Source organism: Budorcas taxicolor, chromosome 6 (assembly GCF_023091745.1).
Source record: "Budorcas taxicolor isolate Tak-1 chromosome 6, Takin1.1, whole genome shotgun sequence".
NCBI lineage: Eukaryota > Metazoa > Chordata > Mammalia > Artiodactyla > Bovidae > Budorcas > Budorcas taxicolor.
In genome coordinates, this window is record NC_068915.1 from 97,480,882 (window position 1) to 97,500,027 (window position 19,146).

A 19,146-nucleotide genomic window follows, 5' to 3' on the forward strand; every position below is an offset into this window, starting at 1 on the left:
GAAGTATTGTGATATAATAAAGATATACCTGTCCCCAGTGGTTGCTGGCAGAGAGCTTCAGAATCTGTTGGAGTTTCCTAAATGATAGAAGTGACTTTACTGCATTAATTAGATGACTCAGTACGGACCACTGGATAGCTTCAGGATTGGGGCTAGTCACCAGAAAGATCAAGCATATGATTAGAGTGCTGGCACTTTGGGAGGAGAAGGGGACTGGAGATGGAGCTCGGTAATATGGCCAATGATTTAATCAACCAAGCCTTTGTAATGAAACTCCAGTAAAAGCTCTGGATGCTGAGGTTCAGAGGAACTCCCTGGCTGGTGAACCCACAGACAGGCAGGCAAAGTGAGGCCCCTGACTCCATGCCGAGAGGTGAGGAAGCTCTGCGTGAGGAATCCTCCCAGACCTCCCACTGTGTGTCTATTCCACTCTTTATAACAAAACTGTAAGAGTAAGTATAACACTTTTCTAGTTCTGTGAGTTGTTCTAGCAAATTTTTAAGCCAGAGGGAATTGTGGGAATCCCTGAATCTGTAGGTATGAGGGGACTGGAGACCCCGGCTTGTGGCTGGCATATGAAGTAGGGGCACCCATATGGAAGACTGGGGCTTTCCCTTGTGTTGTTTTTTGACTAAGTTAATAAGTCGTGTCTGACCCTTTGTGACCCCACAGACTGCAGCGCATCAGGCTTCCCTGTTCGTCACTATCTCCCGGAGTTTGCTCAAACTCATGTCCATTGAGTCAGTGATGCCATCGAACCATCTCATCCTCTGCTTCTGCTTCTTTTCCTGCCCTCAATCTTTCCCAGCATCAGGGTCTTTTTCAATGAGTCAGCTCTTTGCATCAGGTGGCTAAAGTAATGGAGTTTCAGTTTTAGCACCAGTCCTTCCAATGAATACTCAGGATTGATTTTTTTAGGATTGACTGGTTTGATCCCCTTGCTGTTCAAGGGACTCTCAAGAGTCTTCTCCAGCACCACAATTCAAAAGCATCAACTCTTTGGTGCTCAGCCTTCTTTAAGGTCCAACTCTCACATCCGTATGTGACTACTGGAAAAACCATAGCTTTGACTAGACGGACCTTTGTCAGCAAAGTGGTGTCTTTCCTTGTGTATCTGAAGCCAATGTGAGTGGTTAGTATTAGAATTTTACTGAAGTGCACCCACGTGTCGTGGAAAAAGCATTGGTATGTAATAGCCTGACTGTACCAGGCTATCTATGTCATGATAACAGGGTTGGATTTCACTTCAAAGGCACTGCTGAGTCACTCAAAGATTTTCTTTTCTTGTTAGAGAGTGGTTTCATTTTCAGTAAGTTCTGTGTGGCTGCGGTATGGAGAAGGGCAACTGCTGGAGGAGGAAGACACGTATGTGGGGTTTTTGCAGTAGTCCAGGCTGAGACTAGAGAGTGGCAAAAATGAGAAGCACGCAAATACAAGATACAACTGTGCAGCAGAACCTAAAGAGATGGGCTAAAATACTGGGTGAGGGATGATTAGGGAGCTAGAGAAATCATGGAAGGCATCCAGATTTCTGACGGGCAAAACTGGGAGAGAAGTAGTTTCGGGGAGAAGATGGAGTAACAACTTTGATTCAAGGCACACTGGCTTTAAGACGCCTCAGACACGTCCGGTGAGAGATGCCGTACAGTGCGGTGAGAGATGCCGTACATCTGCAATGCGCCACCCCAGTTTTTTCTTCAATCAGACCGATGTTCTACTACTCAGGGACTCGATGCAGTATGTCACAATCATTTCTCTCTCTCAGTGCTATGCTGTGTTAAGTCGCTTCAGTCATGTCCGACTCTGTGCGACCCCATAGATGGCAGCCCACCAGGCTCCTCCGTCCATGGGATTTTCCAGGCAAGAGTACTGGAGTGGGGTGCCATTGTTGCTCAAATGTTTCTCTATCTTCCCCTTCTTCCTTGCCAATGCAAATCCTTTTCTCCTTTTGAGTTTTCAGCTCAAAATTTTCCTTCTGCATTAGGCTTTATCCTAATATCCTAACCCATACTCCTATTTTTGCAGCCCTAATAGTCAGTTTGAAACTTTCGAGCAATTTAATGCCACATCATCTGGGTAGAGTCCTTCTTCATTATACATGAATCTAGCCTGCTCTAGCAGATCATAAGTTTCTCATAACAAGGGCCATTTCATTTTCATAGCCTGTGTTCTTCACCAGCACATAATGGTTTATGCACCTTTAAATTCAAAGAGAATTAACTAGCAGATTTACACAAAAAGCTCTAAAGAATAAATAGGAGAAGATAAAGGGTAATCAAATGTGTTTGCCTTGCAAAAGAGTTTTTAAAAGGCGAAAAATTTCCTCTGGCATATGAAACTATAAATTTTACTGTTAATTAAAATTCTTGATTCAGTGACTTCTGTAGCTATTGTACCTCTGGAGCTTAATAAAGCATATAAAACAGCATCCTTGAAAAATTCCTGTGACAAGAGCTCTGGTTGGCACTAGAAGGAACTAGAACAGTATGACTGAAAAGCCTGAACTTTAATAAACAAGAACCAGAGATGAAAAACAGCTCAGAGTCTATGGGGATCGGGTTGGGGATGCAGCTAATGGAAGGCTCCAAAGTAGCTGTTAGCTCTAGCTTTATTTAGCATCTTCATTAATGACTAGGAACAAGCCGTACACATTTAATAACATTTTTGGCTGGTGCCAAATTAGGGGGTGCTGCAGACATCATTGAGGGACAGAGAAATAACACAGATGGATCTAAAGAGGTTAGAAATAGGAAGAGAAATTATCACAATGAGATTTGATTTAGGCAAAATGCAAATGAAGGCAGCTGGGAGAGAAATCATCCAATATGCAAAATAATCAGTGGGTTGGGAAACCTAGAAAGCAGCAACATAAGAGCTTCTGGCAGGAGAGCAATGGAATGAAGAATAAGCAGTGACAACCTGCTGGCTCAGCCCCAACGCTTGGTGGCAGGTACGGAAAGAAATGGCTTGTCAGGGAATGGCACTATGACACAGTCTCCTTCAACACCCACCAGCATTTTTTTGGAGACAATGTGGAAAAAATAAACAAAAATAAGTATGATATTTGATCCTTCATTTTTCAGTTGTTGAAGGACATGGCAACCCACCCCAGTATTCTTGCCTGGAGAATCCCCATGGACAGAGGAGCCTGGCAGACTACCATCCCCAGGGTTGCAGAGTCGGACACAACTGAGCGACTCAGCACTTTTCAGTTGTTAGAAAAGGAATATGACTTAGTTTTTAATGTCCCTCAGCTTCGAACTTTTGTGGTTTCAGAAGAGACTGGCAGTGGGGAGTGGAGGTGGGGAGAGAGGTGAAGAGAGCGTAGGGACTGAATACTGTTAAGATGCCCTGTCTCTGCACTTCTAAACATCTAAGGTGTGAAAAGAAGGGAGAAAGAAACATTTAGCTTGAAAATATGTTTCAAGACAGATTCCAAATGGACAGAACTGCATGTGAAATTCACCTTAAAAGTATCTTTCAGTAAAGGTGTGGAGCCAAATTCACATGTATCAGTAAAAATCTGGTGGCTATTTGTTTGCAAAAACCCCCTCAACTTTACCAAGTGTTTCTTTCAATAAAAGCTCTCTGTATGCCTTGAAAGTCTGTCATTATTTGCTTACAAAATTTAATCACTTTGAAATGCTTAGGAATACATCTGTAGTACAAAGAGGGTAAGATTTTGTAAAAAAAAAAAATCTTGCTATATTTGGGAAGAGTAACACAAGAGACCAGACTAGTCTTATTGGTTGGCATGTCCATCTGCAGTTACTCTCTCTTCTCAGGCCACCCCAGGCGATTACCTTTTCCTTCCCTTGAGATGGTTTCCCTCACGTCACCTGTTTCCACTGACCTAGATCCATAACAAAGAAGGAGGTGAAGCATTTTAGGCGGGTAAGGCAATGGCACCCCACTCCAGTACTCTTGCCTGGAAAATCCCATGGATGGAGGAGCCTGGTAGGCTGCAGTCCATGGGGTCGCACAGAGTCAGACATGACTGAAGCAACTTAGCAGTAGCAGCAGTAGCAGAGCCATCTTAATCTCTACCTTAAATGGTACATTTTTCTTGGCAGGAAATATGTAGTTAATCCTACCAGAAGGAAGGAAAATGCTGAGCCCCATGCAGCAGCCCTGGGAGAATTTCTCCTCTTTCCTCCCTCCAACCACCTCCCTGTCATCTCTCGGAGTGTCTCTCGATCCTGATGGAGTCACAAAGCAGCATGTATGTAACAATGCTTTGATGAATCCGTATATCACCAGAAACAACTGCCATTTCCTCCTCTAGGGGATCTTCCTGATGCAGGGATTGAACCCGCGTCTCCTGCTATTCCTGTATTGGCAGGCAGAATCTTTACCACTGAGCCACCTGGGAAGCCCTATTTCTACTTGATACCAGAGGTGACCAGGAGGGCAAGATGCCCTCCAAGAAGGAGACGGTGTGAGGCAGGCATGCGAGTCATCTTCCGAAACCATACCGGGAAGTCTTTTCTGGGCACTGGGGTCAGGACCACTTCTGCGCTGGCTGTTGACACAGTGGGAGGAAACCAACCACATTCACCCGTCGCAACAGAAGAAGGAGAACATGTTTCCGCCATGGGGAAGAAAGGTTGTACATCTGAAACTTAGGGTAGCTGTTAGGGAAGGCGGTAGAACCTGAAAGAGGAGCTCTGCAGTGAAAGTCAGGACCCAAGAGCCACATAAGCTTCGGGATTCTTGAGCCTGTGGCACGTTCTGGGGTTTTCTTCTCCTTCTAACCAACGGTCACTCCATGCTGCTGCCAACACCCCAAGCCGTCCTCGAGGGCACTGCCTCACATGCAGTCTCCCAGAGAGACCCAGCCTTAGGGGTGGGTCCCCGATCCTGAATCTGGTACAACATCTTTGGGGTCTCATGACGGCGGTCTGAGGCTCATATGTGCCATCGAAATGTGTGAGGCATGTCACCCCACTGCCTAAAAGCTTGCAGTGCCTTCCTGGGGCTTTATTTTATTTTATTTTTTTTGGCTACATCACATGGCATGCAGCATCTAAGTTCCCCGACCAGGAACTGAACCCAGGCCCCCTGCATTGGAAGCACAGAGTCTCAGCTACTGGACCAACAGGGAAGGGCCTCTAGGGCTTTTAGAAGAATATCCAAACTCCTTGCCACTCCTGGCAGAGCCCTGCACTGGTGTGGCCCAGCCCTCCTCTCTGGCCTCTCCTATGACCACCTTCTCCCTCACTCACGTGGCCTAGTCACACAGGCCATCTTGCTCCTCCTTGAACGTGCCATACTTGTTCCCACTTCTGACTCCTCCTTCTGTCTGGAATGCTCTTCCCCTACCTGTCCCCTCCATCAGGTCTCAGTTCTCAGACCACCCCCTAAGTGACAATTTCTCTAACCATACTCTCTAAAGGAGTCACCCTCCCTGGCATTCTTTATCCTATACTGTGTTTCAATTCTTCAGCTCTTCTCTCTTTCTAAATAAACTTGTCTATTCATTGCTTGTTTGGCTTCCCTTGTGGCTCAGCTGGAAAAGAATCCGCCTGCAATGCGGGAGACCTCGGTTCGATCCCTGGATTGGAAATATCCCCTGGAGAAGGGAAAGGCACTCCAGTATTCTGGCCTAGAGAATTCCTTCTCTTTCTGAATAAGCTTGTTTATTCATTGCTTGTTTATCTGCTGTCTCTCCCACTGGAATATACATGTTCATGAGAACAGAGACCTTGGCCTTTACTTCTCCAGTGCTGGAAATGATGTTTGGCACATGTATCTGCCAAATGAAAGATAAATAGACACTTGAATGCTGGGAGAGGCATGAGGGCATTGCAGGGAGAGGGTGAGCTCTAGAGTAAAGGTGTCTGCATGCAAATTCCCCTTCTGTTACTTAAATCTGTATGTCCTTGGAAAGAGTCAATGTTTTCATCTATCAAAGGAGGAAAAGAACAGTATCTACTTTGTATGGGTATTGTCAGATGGCTAAAATACTAAATGAAGTGCTGGTATGTAGTCAGTCCTCAGTAACTGTTTTTGTTTTGTTGTTATATAATTGCCAAAGTTCATGGCCCATGACTCTGAGATTCACTTGACTGTATTTATGAATCACACTGCAACTTCCACTTTCTGATCTGATATGTAAAGAGCTTGGAAGTTATTTACTCTTATCTTTTGTAACAAGAAAGAAAAAAGCCCAGTAAACTGAAAAATCAACAAGTCTTCTTAGATCTATCAGAGAATTGAGGTCACAGGGCAAACTGCTGCTTCAAAAGCTAGAGAGACAGACAAACAAAATCAGAGCCTAGATGGACAGACAGAATCACAGCCTAGCAGGAGCAGAGGCCAGGAGGAAAAGCCTGCAGCTGGCAGCAGTGTGGCAGCAATACTTTAAGCTGTAATTGATGAATTGCTGGAGGTTTAGTGTGGGCGAGCATGAGAGTGAAAAACTCTTAGGGGGTCCAGTGCAGGCACCCCCACACTTTCATGAATCTTCCCTCCAGGAGCCCTCCAGGTTCTTGCTATGATCAACCAAGAAAAATCCCCTTGCTCTTCCAGCAGGAGGAGAAAAGTAAACATTTTGAAATACAGGACAGAGCTCTCTGTTCCCCTTAGCAAGATCTGTTCTTAAGAGAAATTATTTCAGCAGAGCTTAATCAACTGGGATTTTACCAAAGCCTGACTAATCTGGGGGCAGGGGAGGGAAATACTCAGCTCCAGGTCAATGGAAGACTGAGACCTAATCATGGGATGGAGGAGGTGTCCTCTCAAAGGATTCTGTACAACAGGGGGCTCAACTGAAAGAACTGAAAGCTTTAACTCCTGTTTAAGAAGTCTCTAGGAAAACCCAACAATGCAGGGACAAAAAGAAAGTCACTGGACCTTCAACACTACAGATACTGCACACAGTAACACAGCCTAATTCCTAGCCGGATAAGCAAAAAACCCTCACACTAAAACCCTATTTCCTCAGTCCCTGTTACCCAGTACATCATGTCCAGCTCTCAACAAAAATTATGGAATATGTCAAAAAGCAAAACATACCATTTTAAAAGAAAAAGCAAGCATCAGAACCAGACTCAGATATGAGAGAGATGTTGGAGCTATCAGACTGGCTATTTAAAATAATTACAATTGATGTGCTAAGGACTCTAATAGAAAAAGTAAACTACAATGAAAGAACATATGGATATTATAAGCAGAGAGATGGGAAGTCTAAGAAAGAATGAGAAGAAACCGACAGAAGTCAGAAAAACTGTAACAAATGAAGAATGTCTTTGGCTCATCACTAGACTGGACACGGCTAAGGAAAGAATCACTGAACTTTAAGACATGTGGATGGCAGTCTCCCCAAACTGAAATGTGAAAAGATTGTAATAGAGTATCTGAGAACTGTGGGACAACTACAAAAGGTGTAAGTTGTGCGTGATGGGAATACCAAAGGGAGAAGGAAGGAAAGAAAGGAGGGAGGGCAGGAAAGAGCAAAAGAGGGTAGGCAGGAGAGAAGAAGGAACAAACAGTAGAAATATGTGAAGAAATAATGGCTGAAAGAGATGTTTCTAAAATTAAAGACAGACACCCAACCACTGATCTAGGAAGTTCAGAGAGCAAGCACCAAGCAGGATAAATAGCAAAAAATCTATTGTTGAGTGTATCATATTCACCTGGAAAAAAATAAACAAAACAAAAGTCTTGAAAGAAACCAAAAAGTGAAGGGGAAAAAAACACCTGTAGAGAAGTGAGGATAAGAATTGCACCAGGTATACCGGGTTTCTCTTAAGAAACATATCAGCGAGAAGAAAGTGGAGTAAACTATTATAAATGTTGAAAGAAAAATCCACATACTTGAATTCTGTACTCAGAAAGTTATTCCTCAAAAGTGAAGGGGAAATAAAGACTTCCTTAGACAAACAAAAACTGAAGAAATTTGTCACTGGTAGATCTGCCTGGCAAGAAATGCCAGAAATTCTTCACAGTGAAGGAAAACGGCACAGGTTGGAAACTCAGATCTACACAAAGAAAGAATATTAGTGAATGAATAAATGAAGGTAAAATAAAACTTTCAAATTTTATTATTCTTAATCGATCTAATAGACAATAATTGACTTGCAATAATAACAGAAAAAATAAAATTGGTGATTATAGCTTATGGATGTATGACATGAATGACAGTGATGTCATAAAGGACAAGAAAGAGGAAGTGGGAATATTAGTGCAGTCCCATGAAATGGTACAGTGTTATCTGAAAGTGGACTTGGATTACCTTTAAATGTACTTTGCAAACTCTAGAGCAATGACTAAAAGAATCCGAAAAGAAGTATAATCGACATGTCAAGAGAGGAAAGAAAATAGAACCCTGTAAAATGTTCAAATAAAACCAGGGGAGACAGGAAAATGGATGGAAGACAAAAGAAAGAAACAAAGAACAAGGGCAATGAATAGCAAACAGAAATACGGTAGATATTAATTCACATATCTTAATAATCACTTTGCATGTGAATGGTCTACATACACCAATTAAAAGACAGGGACTGTTGGGGTGGATAAAAGAGCAAGATCCAACTAAAAGTTGTTTACAAGTCACACTGTTGAGCATCACAAGAGAACATCCATGTGTAAACCAAGGGTCAGGAGACTTTAGTTTCAGTCTGGTCTATCCACTAACTAGTTTGTGACCTTCAACAAGTCCCTGATATTCTTTCAGTTTAGTTCAGTCGCTTTGTGACCCCATGGACTGCAGCAGGCCAGGCTTCCTGTCCATCACCAACTCCGGAGCTTACTCACACTCGTATCCATTGAGTTGGTGATGCCATCCAACCATCTCATCCTCTGTCATCTCCTTCTCCTCCTGCCTTCCGTCTTTCCCAGCATCAGGGTCTTTTCCAAAGAGTCAGTTCTTCAGATCAGGTGGCCAAAGTATTGGAGGTTCAGCTTCAGCAACAGTCCTTCCAATGAATAATCAGGACTGATTTCCTTTAGGATTGACTGGTTTGATCTCTTTGCTGTCCAAAGGACTCTTCAGCATCACAGTTCAAAAGCATAAATTCTTTGGCACCCAGCTTTCTTTATGGTCCAACTCTCACATCCAAACATGACTACTGGAAAAACCACAGCTTTGACTATAGCTTTTTTCTTTTCCCTACACAAAATGATGGAGAAGAAGGATGTGTGCTCACCTTCTCCTTTGAGAACTCCAAAACTGCAACTCACTGCTGAACAACCATCAACAGGAGAAAGTTGGATCCCACCAAAAAATGATACCCCACGTCCAAGGGCAAAGCATAAGCCCCAACAAGGCAGTGAAAGTGAAAGTTGCTCAGTCGTGTCTGACTCTTTGCGACCCCCATTGACTTAGTCCATGGAATTCTCCAGGCCAGAATACTGGAGTGGGTAGCCTTTTCCTTCTCCAGGGGATCTTCCCAACCCAGGGGTCAAACCCAGGTCTCTCATATTGCAGGTGGATTCTATACCAGCTGAGCCACAAAGGAAGCCCAAGAATACTGGAGTGGGTAGCCTATCCCTTCTCCAGTGGATCTTCCCATCCCAGGAATTAAATCGGGGTCTCCTGCATCGCAGGCAGATTCTTTACCAACTGAGATATGAGGGAAGCCCATCAATGAGACAGTATGCAGGGCAAAATTGTGTTTGGAATCAAACCCCATACCTGCTGCCTCTCTTTATCTTTCCATAAAATAGGAGGACCTAGGCCAAATCCCTGTAGTTCCCTTACAGATTGAAATCCAGTGCATCTCTACTAGGGTCTGATGAGTAAATGTGGACAGTAAGGGAGGGGACTAAAGCATTTACAGGTGCTTTGGTTGGATTGAGGTCACCACAAACCCAGCTGCAGCCAGCAGGGGTGTGTGTGCATGAACACGACAGCCCAAATCCAAAGTTGTGGGTACTCTGTGAAAACCAAACTCTTGGAGACCACTGGATGGCAGGAATCCCTTACCCAGGTTCATAGATGACTGGAGAAAATTATTAAAAAGTTCACAAGAAACCTTTTGAGTGACTTATATCCTACTGGTAAGGAAGGAGAGTCCCTTGGGCTGCAAGGAGATTAAATCAGTTGGAAATGACTGAGCAACTGAACTGAAGGAAGGAGTACAAGCCAGAGAGGAATTCATGGGGTCTTTGCTGAATGCAAGGGTATGGACGGGACAGAGGATTATTACAGCTCCTTATCTGGCATTCCTTGCCCATCATCATCTTTTCAGACTCAGCTTTCCCACTACTGCCCTCTCCCCTATACACAGGTCCTCTGCAGAAGAAACAGAAAAAGAAGTTTCGAACATTTCAGTCATATTTTTAAGATTGTTCTTGATGATCAAGATCTTAGCAGCATCTAGCAAAAACCCTGTTGATCCTCAAACAGAGATAAACATGGCATGACTTGTCTCTTTTGGCCAAAGGCATGACTATTCTTATGGAAGAAAGCAGAAGAGAACCTTTGAAAGGATCTTTTAAAATGCAAGGGGACATCAAACGGAAACTGAATCAATGATACCGCTTTAAGTTAAAGTTGTAGGTCAAAGACCTAGACTGGCAGTCACAGCACTTTGTTACTTTGTTACACACTTTGCTACTTTCCCAGGTGGTTCTCTTCCTAAGATTAAGTGGCCTGAATCAACTGCATTCTTTCCTCTGACTCAGGCATTATATAGAACCTGGCCCTTTGCTGATCTTAGGGAAGCTCATCTAAGTCGAAGTGCCATTGTTACAAAACTGCAGATGCCAAAAGCACCTACATTTCCACTGGGAAACATCTCATTAGCTGGAAGCCTACATAAAGGCAAGGTTTGTAACTATGTTTGCAAATCACTGTAGCCAGTGTGCCTAGTTCAGGGCCTGCCACATAGCGGGTGCCCAGTAAGTATGTGCTGAATTAATGAAGAAATCCACTACAGATGCGGGCCTGGAAGAAGCATGCATAGTTCACACTTGAAGATTTCTAAAAGTACTTTGTTGTTGCTGCTGTTCAGTTGCTAAGTCGTGTCTGACCCTGCAACCCCATGGACTGCAGCACGCCAGGATTCCCTGTCTTTCACTGTCTCCTGGAGTTTGCCCAAATTCATGTCCATCGAGTCGGTGATGCCATCCAACCATCTCATCCTCTGTCACCCCCTTCTCCTCCTGCCCTCAATCTTTCCCAGCATCAGGGCTGGCTCTTGGCATCAGGTGGCCAAAGTACTGGAGTTTCAGCTTCAGCATCAATCTTTCCAATGAATATTCAGGACTGATTTCCTTTAGAATTGACTGGTTTGACCATTGTGCTGTCCAAGAGACTCTCAAGAGTCTTCTCTAGCACCACAGTTCAAAACCATCAATTCTTCGGTGCTCAGCCTACTTTATGGTCCAACTCTCATATCTGTACGTGACTATTGGAAAAACCATAGCTTTGACTATATGGCCTTTGTCAGCAAAATGATGTCTCTGCTTTTTAATATGCTGTCTAGGTTTGTCATAGCTTTGCTTTTAAGGAACAAGCATTTTTCAGTTTCATGGCTGCAGTCACAATCTTCAGTGATTTTGGAGCCCAAGAAAATAAAATCTGTCCTTGCTTCCACTTTTCCCCTTCTATTTGCCATGAAGTGATGGGACTGGATGCCATGATCTTAGTTTTTTGAATGTTGAGTTTTAAGCCAGCTTTTTCACTCTCCTCTTTTACCCTCATCTATTATTTCATTTAACAGTCACTGAGTATTTTCTGTGTGATAGGTACTAAAATACAGAAATGAGTAAGATGGTTGCCAATTCTCAAAAAGAAGGCAGGAACAGTATTCACTGAGTGCTACTATAAACTGGGCACTTATTATTCATTATTTCATCCTCCCAATAACTGTGTGAGGTAAATATCATTACACTCCCCAACTCACCTTTTGCAGATGAAGGAACAGAGACGTGAACCAAAGCCTATACCTAGCAAATGGCAAAGCCAAGAATTTACTCAATGACCTGGATACTTCCTTCGACAATATATTTTCTCTTCAAAGTGGAATTTAAAATCACAGTGTGATGTTCTCTATGTGATGTTTTGTTAAGGAAACTTAAGTTTTTAAAAACTAAGTTACATACAAGTTTTCCAAGTTTCGTTTGGAAAAAGAGGTTTAGGCTCTCAACTTCAAGTTATTTATGTTGGAAAACATTCCAGTAATAGAGGTGCTTTATAACTACATGAAGGCTTGAAGGCTTCATGTAGTTGAAGGCTAAAAATAATAAATTGCTTGAACAAAATAAATGAAAATTACTGAGTTAAGTCCTGAATAGCATCTAAGACCTAAATCAGTGAGTTTCTAAATTATAATTATCGTAACTCATTGTTAGGGTAAACAAAGCACAATACTGAACTAAGATGGCTGAATTCAAAGTGAAGGGCAGTATAGTTCCCACTGCCAACAGTGAACAAAAAGAACACAAAACTGAGAGGCTGCCAGCTGCTCCTTTGTGCAAACAGCTTCCTCCTGGGATGCTGGTTCTTATTCCCAACTGCACTTGAATTGTTCGGTAGATATTCATAATGTGAACTGTGATCCCTAAGTGATGTATTGTGCTAGACTCTTTTTGCTTTATGAATGCACAAACAGGAGGGAAGCCTGAATTGGGAAACGAATTCTTAAGACACAAGAGCAACTTAGAGAAATATTCAAGGTCAGGCTGTCCTGTAGGGATAGAATGCCCATTGTACAGGTAGCCACCTGACCTGCACATCTGAGGGTCAGAGAGAGACTTCTGGGTCGCCTGTCTCCCTGGGCCCTAAAGTAGTTTTGGGAATCACCATTTCTTCCCAAAAGGTTGAAAATACACAGGACCTGGAATCATCTGTCCTCATAACATGGGCAGATATTTTGAAAGCAAGTTATTCTCACCCACTTTATTTAGATCAGATGAGGAACTGGGAAAACAGAGATTCATGATCAATACAAAATTCTAGCTCAGAAAGTGCCCACGGGGGTGGGAACTGGTCTAGGTAACAAAGCCAAATACTTCAAGGATATGGCCCAATCCTACTGTGGTCATGATCCCTCTTACATTTGTGTCATGATTTCATAATGACTCTGAAATTGAAGTCATATTCTTATATTTACAGATAAAGAAACTAGAGATGACTAAATCAAAGCTAGCAACCGTCAGTGTTAGTCGCTCAGTCATATCTGACTCTTTTGCAACCTCATGGACTGTAATCTGCCAGCCTCCTCTGTCTATGGGATTTTCCAGGCAGGAATACTGGAATGGGTTCCCATTTCCTTCTCCAGGGGATCTTCCTGAATCTGGGTCTGCATTATAGGCAACTTCCCGAACTTGAATTATAGGCAGATTCTTTACCATCTGAGCCACCAGGGAAGCCCAGCAACCATAAGGAATAGAGTGGAGTGGAGTGGAAGTCACTCAGTCGTTTCTGACTCGTTTGCAACCCCATGGACTGCAGCCTGTCAGGCTCCTCTGTCTATGGAATTCTCCAGGCAAGAATACTGGAGTGGGTAGCCATTCTCTTCTCCAGGGACTTTTCCCAACCCAGGGATCAAACCCGGGTCTCCTGCATTGCAGGTGGATTCTTTACCATCTGAGCACCAAGGAAGCCCAGCAACCATCAGAGTAAGAATGAAATCTTGAGTCTTCCTAATCCACGCGGAGTAACAGACCTTTCACCACAAGTCTAAAGCATGACCTCAAGAATATGTGTTGTAGGAGCAACGACTTTGGAGTTAGACTTGCATTGGCCTATCCAGATGTACCATTTTTTAGCCATATAATTAGGAAAGTTCTTTAACAGCATGAAGCCTTAGTTTCCTCATCTGTAAAATGGGAACATGCATCACACCTAGCTCGTGGGGTTACGGTGAGGATCAAAGGCAATATGCATATATCACACTCAGCATAGAACCTGACCCTCATTAGAGCCAGACAGATATTGAGGGTTTCAGGGTCATGTTTACAGCATGGACTTTGGATGAAGGAATTGCCTTTCCTCCTCTGTAGTTTAGCATGCCTTGGGGCTTAAAACCCCCAGGGAACATTTTATAGTATCAAAAGCCACAAGAAGATAAAAACTTGACCAGGCAGAGAGTGCCTGGGCCTAAAATGGGTGTGGAGGATGTCCACTGTACAGGAAGCGTGTCTGTGTCTCCTCCCACACTGCCGTCCGCGCTGAGTCCCTGAGAGTGAGGACCCTCCATTCCCACCTGGAAAGCCATGGAGTTGGCAGCAGCCAGAAATATCCTCAGGGGCAGCTTGGCCTTGTAGGACCTGTGGCTCCACAAACGATGGGCACCAGCTGTCACACCCAGAGCAGTCAGGAGGAAGCAGAAGTAGGCTGCAAGACACAAGCAGAGAGAGAGTCAGCAGGTGTCGGAGCTTTTAACCTCCCCTAGCTTTTCTGTCTTCTGAATAGGGATCCATGTGGAATGGTGTCAGAAGCATATGCAGTGTGAAGAATCAATAACTTTAGAAAAGGCAGGCTTTTTTTTTTTTATTGATTTTTAGCTTTCCGGTACGAGACAGACAGAGAGAGAACTTTGCTTAAGAAACTGAGACCTTGGAACATCCATTTTTTCTATGTCAAAGGAATCTATTTCTTGCCAGTCTTGATACAAAATCACAGCCCTATTAGTGTTCATTTGTAATTCTTACGTGTCCACTCTTGGTGGAGTTGAAATAGATCTCTAATCTTGCTTCTTAATTGGCATCTATGCCAGGATGACTCTTTTAAATGACAGTGCCCATTTTCAGGGCTCTTCGAAATGGTTTGAAGGAACTCAGGCCAGACCTAAAAGCAATGAAGTCTGGCTCAGGGCCAGTAAGAATGAGACTAAAACTGATATCAAGGACAGCTGAGATTTGTCTTCTAGCACTTCTCACTTATACCATCACCATCACTATGACAGGGCTGGTAGAGATGGCCAGGCGGGGATCTACTTATTTGTTAAAAATTTTATTGGGATATAATTAATTCATAGTGTTGTGTTAGTTTTAGGTATATAGAAAGTGAATCTGTTATGCAAATATATAGATCAACTCTTTTTTAGATTCTTTCCCCACATAGGCCATTACAGAGTATTGAATAGAGTTTCTGTGGTATACAGTAGGTCCTTACTAGTTATCTGTTTTATTTATAGAAGTGTGTATGTGTCAGTCCCAATCTTCCAATTTATCCCGCCCCACTCTGCTTACCCCTCAGTAACCATAAGTTTATTTTCTATATCTGTAACTCTATTTTGGGTTTATAGACAGGTTTACTCATAGCCTTTTTTTTTTTTTAGATTTCATATATAAGTGATATCATATGATATTTGTCTTTTTCTGTTTGACTTACTTCACTCAGTTTAAGAATCTCTAGTTCTATCCATGTTGCTGCAAAACACATTATTTTGGTCTTTTTTGTGGCTGAGTAATATTGTATTGCATATAGGTACCACATCTTTATCCATTCCTCTGTTAAGGGACATTTAGGGTGCTTCCACATCCTGGTTATTGTAAACAGTGATGCAGTGAACACCGGGGTGTATGTATCTGCCGGGAGCCGGCACGGGAGATCCCACCCATGACAAGGTCATGCGGAGAGACCTGATGGGCAAGGCGAGTCAGGTCTCAAGGGGTCCTCTGCCTGAGCTGCTACTGCTGCTGCATCTAACCCCCCAAAAAACCAGAGTCTGCCTTCTTTCCACTCTTCTGACATTCTCTGGAAAAAGTTAATTTAGGGCTTCAGTCTCCTACATATAAAAAGAATGTCTTGGCTTAACCCCCTCTGACGGCTCTCTAACTTGCCTAACAGGTTCCCCTGGACTTTTGACAACTTGTGAATTGTTTACAGCCCCCCAACCATGAGAGGCACAAAGCTTAAAGCATCTTAAAGATATAGAGCCTTTTCTAAAGAGCTAAAAATTATACTGGTGATGGGTTTCACTGTTGAGTCAATGACTGCTACCAGGCCTCCATATTTTTTATCTTTTAGGCACCTGAAGGATATTAATTAATGTAATTGGGATATAGAAATAGGAATATAGTAGTTTTGATGTTAGCAACACTAGACTTTTCAGTTAATTATTTTTCCTTGTTATATATCACTGCACTCTTGTATCTTTGCTATGTAAGAATGTAATTTTATTTAGTGCTTTCTGAGAGTGGCACCAGACTTTGGGAAGAACAACACAAATAAGTCTTCTGGTTGACAAATCTTTATCAGAAAAGGGCCATAAAATGTTAATTGGCCTTCTGGCCAGAAGATGATGTAAATCACCTAAGACTTGTGTATACAACTAAGTATGCAGAGAAAAAGCCTGGTCTCGGTAAGAGTCAGGGCTGCTGATGCTACATAATTTTATATTATCCATTAATCTCTATGTACAATAAAAGGTATAAAAGACCGTTCTGGACAATAGAGGAGGGGCCAGTCACTGGACTGGTTTCCCCCGTGTCTCCTCTTTACTCTATTTTCTGGCTGAATTCCCATCTGGGGCGTGGAGGCTCGCCATGTCTACTTACTTGCCCCGGCTTCTAAGATCCACACGAGAGGGAGCCCAAGGTGGGGCATCCCCCGCTATTCAAGAGGACGCCGGTGGCCTAACATAGATGGTGCAAGCTCTTTGTCTGGAACTTTATTGGCTTTCCACGTAAACCAAGTTATTCAGCCTCTTTTCTCCACTAAATTTTCCTACTACACTATTTCTTCCTAATCTAATCTTATATTTATAAGTAAATAAGTTTTTCCTCGCCCACGCCATCCCTGCTTCGAATTTCCCTGGATCCACCGGGGCTGGACCCTGGCATGTATCTTTTCGAATTATGGTTTTCTCCAGACATATGCCCAGCAGAGGGGTTTCTGGATCATATGGCAGCTCTATTTTCAGTTTTTTAAGGACCGTTTATACTCTTCTCCATAAGGGCTGTGCTAGTTTACGTTCCTACCCACAGTGTAGGAGAGTTCCCTTTTCTCCACACTGGGTGGGAATTTTCTTAAAGTCAACCTACAGTGGAGCTTATTATCTGCCACACATTTAAATATATTATCTTTAGTCTTCATAGCATGTGTTAGCATCTCATTTTACAGCTGAGAAACTAAATCTCTGAGTTAAATCCTTCATATAAACCAGAGTCAGCCTGGTTCTAAAGCCTCTGCCCAGAGACCCCATGCTGCCCCTACGTGGTGGTGGTGATTTGTTCTTTGTACAAGACTTGGGAAAGGTTGAGGGCATGGTAGAAAGGAGACCAAAAATCACAATTCCTGAGATTATTTTCCTCTAGTGGTTTTAAAGCAAGGTTCCCACAAAATGCTAAATGTCTTACTTGAATTATCTTATTAAAACGTAGCAAACAACCCTTATAGGTCTATATTATTATTGAGTCAAAGGCTTAAAGAAGTTAACTAATTTCCCAGTATCACAAGGTTGGGGAGTGTCTTTGCTAAGAGTCAAACTTGAGTCTGCCTGAACCAAAAACAGAGTACTTGGCCTCTATACTTTTCTTTGCCTCCGGGAGATATCAGGTAAGTTTTATCTTCATTTTCTACACCCTCCTGGAGGAGGACATGGCAACCCACTCCAGTACTCTTGCCTGGAGAATCCCATGGACAGAGGAGTCTGACAGGCTACAGTCCCTGGGGTCGCAAGAGTAGGACATGACTGAGTGACTAAACCACCACTACCACTTCTACACCCTACATCCTTAACGCATGCATGCTAAGTCACTTCAGTCATGTCTGACTCTTTGTGACTCCATGGACTACAGCCTGTCAGGGTCCTCTGTCCATGAAATTCTCCAGGCAAAAATACTGGAGGAGGTTGCCATTCCTTTCTTCAGGGGATCTTCCCCACCCAGGGATCGAACCTGGGTCTCCTGCATTGCAAGAGATTCTTTACTATCTGAGCCATCAGGGAAGCCCAACGTCCTTAATATTGGATCCCAATCTAAATTTAAAAGTGAGCTGCTTCTTTATTAGAGGGGAGAGTCCTGAACTAGGTTATATGTAAGCAGGGTCAGACAGATAGTCCTAGACAATTGTTTCTACCACTTAGCACATACAAGGCCCTCCATAAGGAATTGTCAAAGACCAAGTGACCAGCTGTGAGTAGATACATGAGTAGTCATGAATGGTACCCAGGCCAAGTTCTTAGGAAGGCCCTTGTAGGACTTCTTTGGAAGTATTACTAGGGCAACTTCAGTGTCAATATATGTATTTAAAGGGAGTACAATATTACAGCTTCCAAAAGTCAAGCCTGACTAATCTTGACCCTGATATTTATATGGGTCTAAAAACAAGACTCACCCTTGGCACTAAGATTAATGAGTCTGAGTACGTGTGGTTTTCATGAACTTGACAAATTATTCCTTCCTTGAAAGGTTAAAAACAAAAAGCAACAATCTGCCCATAAATCACAGAAAGTAGTAGTAAATAAAACACTCTGACCTCTTTTTTTATCATAATTTACCCTTGGTCATGAGTCCATGAAATGGACAGCTATTTCCCATGTCATCCCTGGCCTTCATGGCTCTGCCAATAATTTTTTTCTGTCAAGTGAAATCTATGATGGAAAAATTCAATGTGACCCTATCTTGCCAGTGGGCTAAGACACTGAACCTTGGGTGCAATAAGATGAATTCCCCAGGCTCCATGAAACATATTGGCCTTAAAGCAATCCCTCCAAACCATGGTTCTCAGGGCCTTGCCATGACTATGGCATTGTCTTGTCCTTTTCAAGATCTTCAGTATTTCAGGAGTCGTTTACCTTGTTGATCTGTTCATGTCTGGGTCCCTGACAATGGGTTTGAGTCAGAGCCTTCACTGGGCAGTAGTGGTTATTGGTTTCCCATGGTCCTTCTTTTGGCAACAAGAATGTAGCTGTTTGACCCAGGCCTTGGCCTTGCATTGTACCCCCATCTACCTTGTTCTGGGACTACAAACCTGACCCAAGCTTCCTCTCTTCTGGCTTAAAGACTAATGCATGACTGAAACAGCAAAGAATGAGGCCTCGAGAGCAAGATGTGAAGATGACAGACAGAGCCAGCTCTACAAGAGACAGAAGGACAGCTGCCTGCACTGAGCCACTGGCTGCAGGCCCTGGAGTTCTACAGTTGTTCTTTTCATCCTTTTATCCTCCCCAGTATTCCTCCCAGTAATGTGAGCCAACAAATTCCCTTTTCTTGCTAGTTTGCACTAGATTTCTGATAACTAAAATT

General features: G+C 43.1%; 1 protein-coding gene across 1 annotated transcript in view; it reads right to left on the reverse strand.

Annotated features, from left to right (window-relative positions):
• The window catches only part of SCD5 (stearoyl-CoA desaturase 5), a 169,068-nt gene that overhangs the window by 53,851 nt on the left and 96,071 nt on the right, over positions 1 to 19,146 (reverse strand). Inside the window, exon 2 of the mRNA XM_052642226.1 lies at positions 14,157 to 14,287. Coding sequence (XP_052498186.1) covers positions 14,157 to 14,287 — 131 coding nt within the window. The remainder of the gene's footprint in view (positions 1 to 14,156; positions 14,288 to 19,146) is intronic.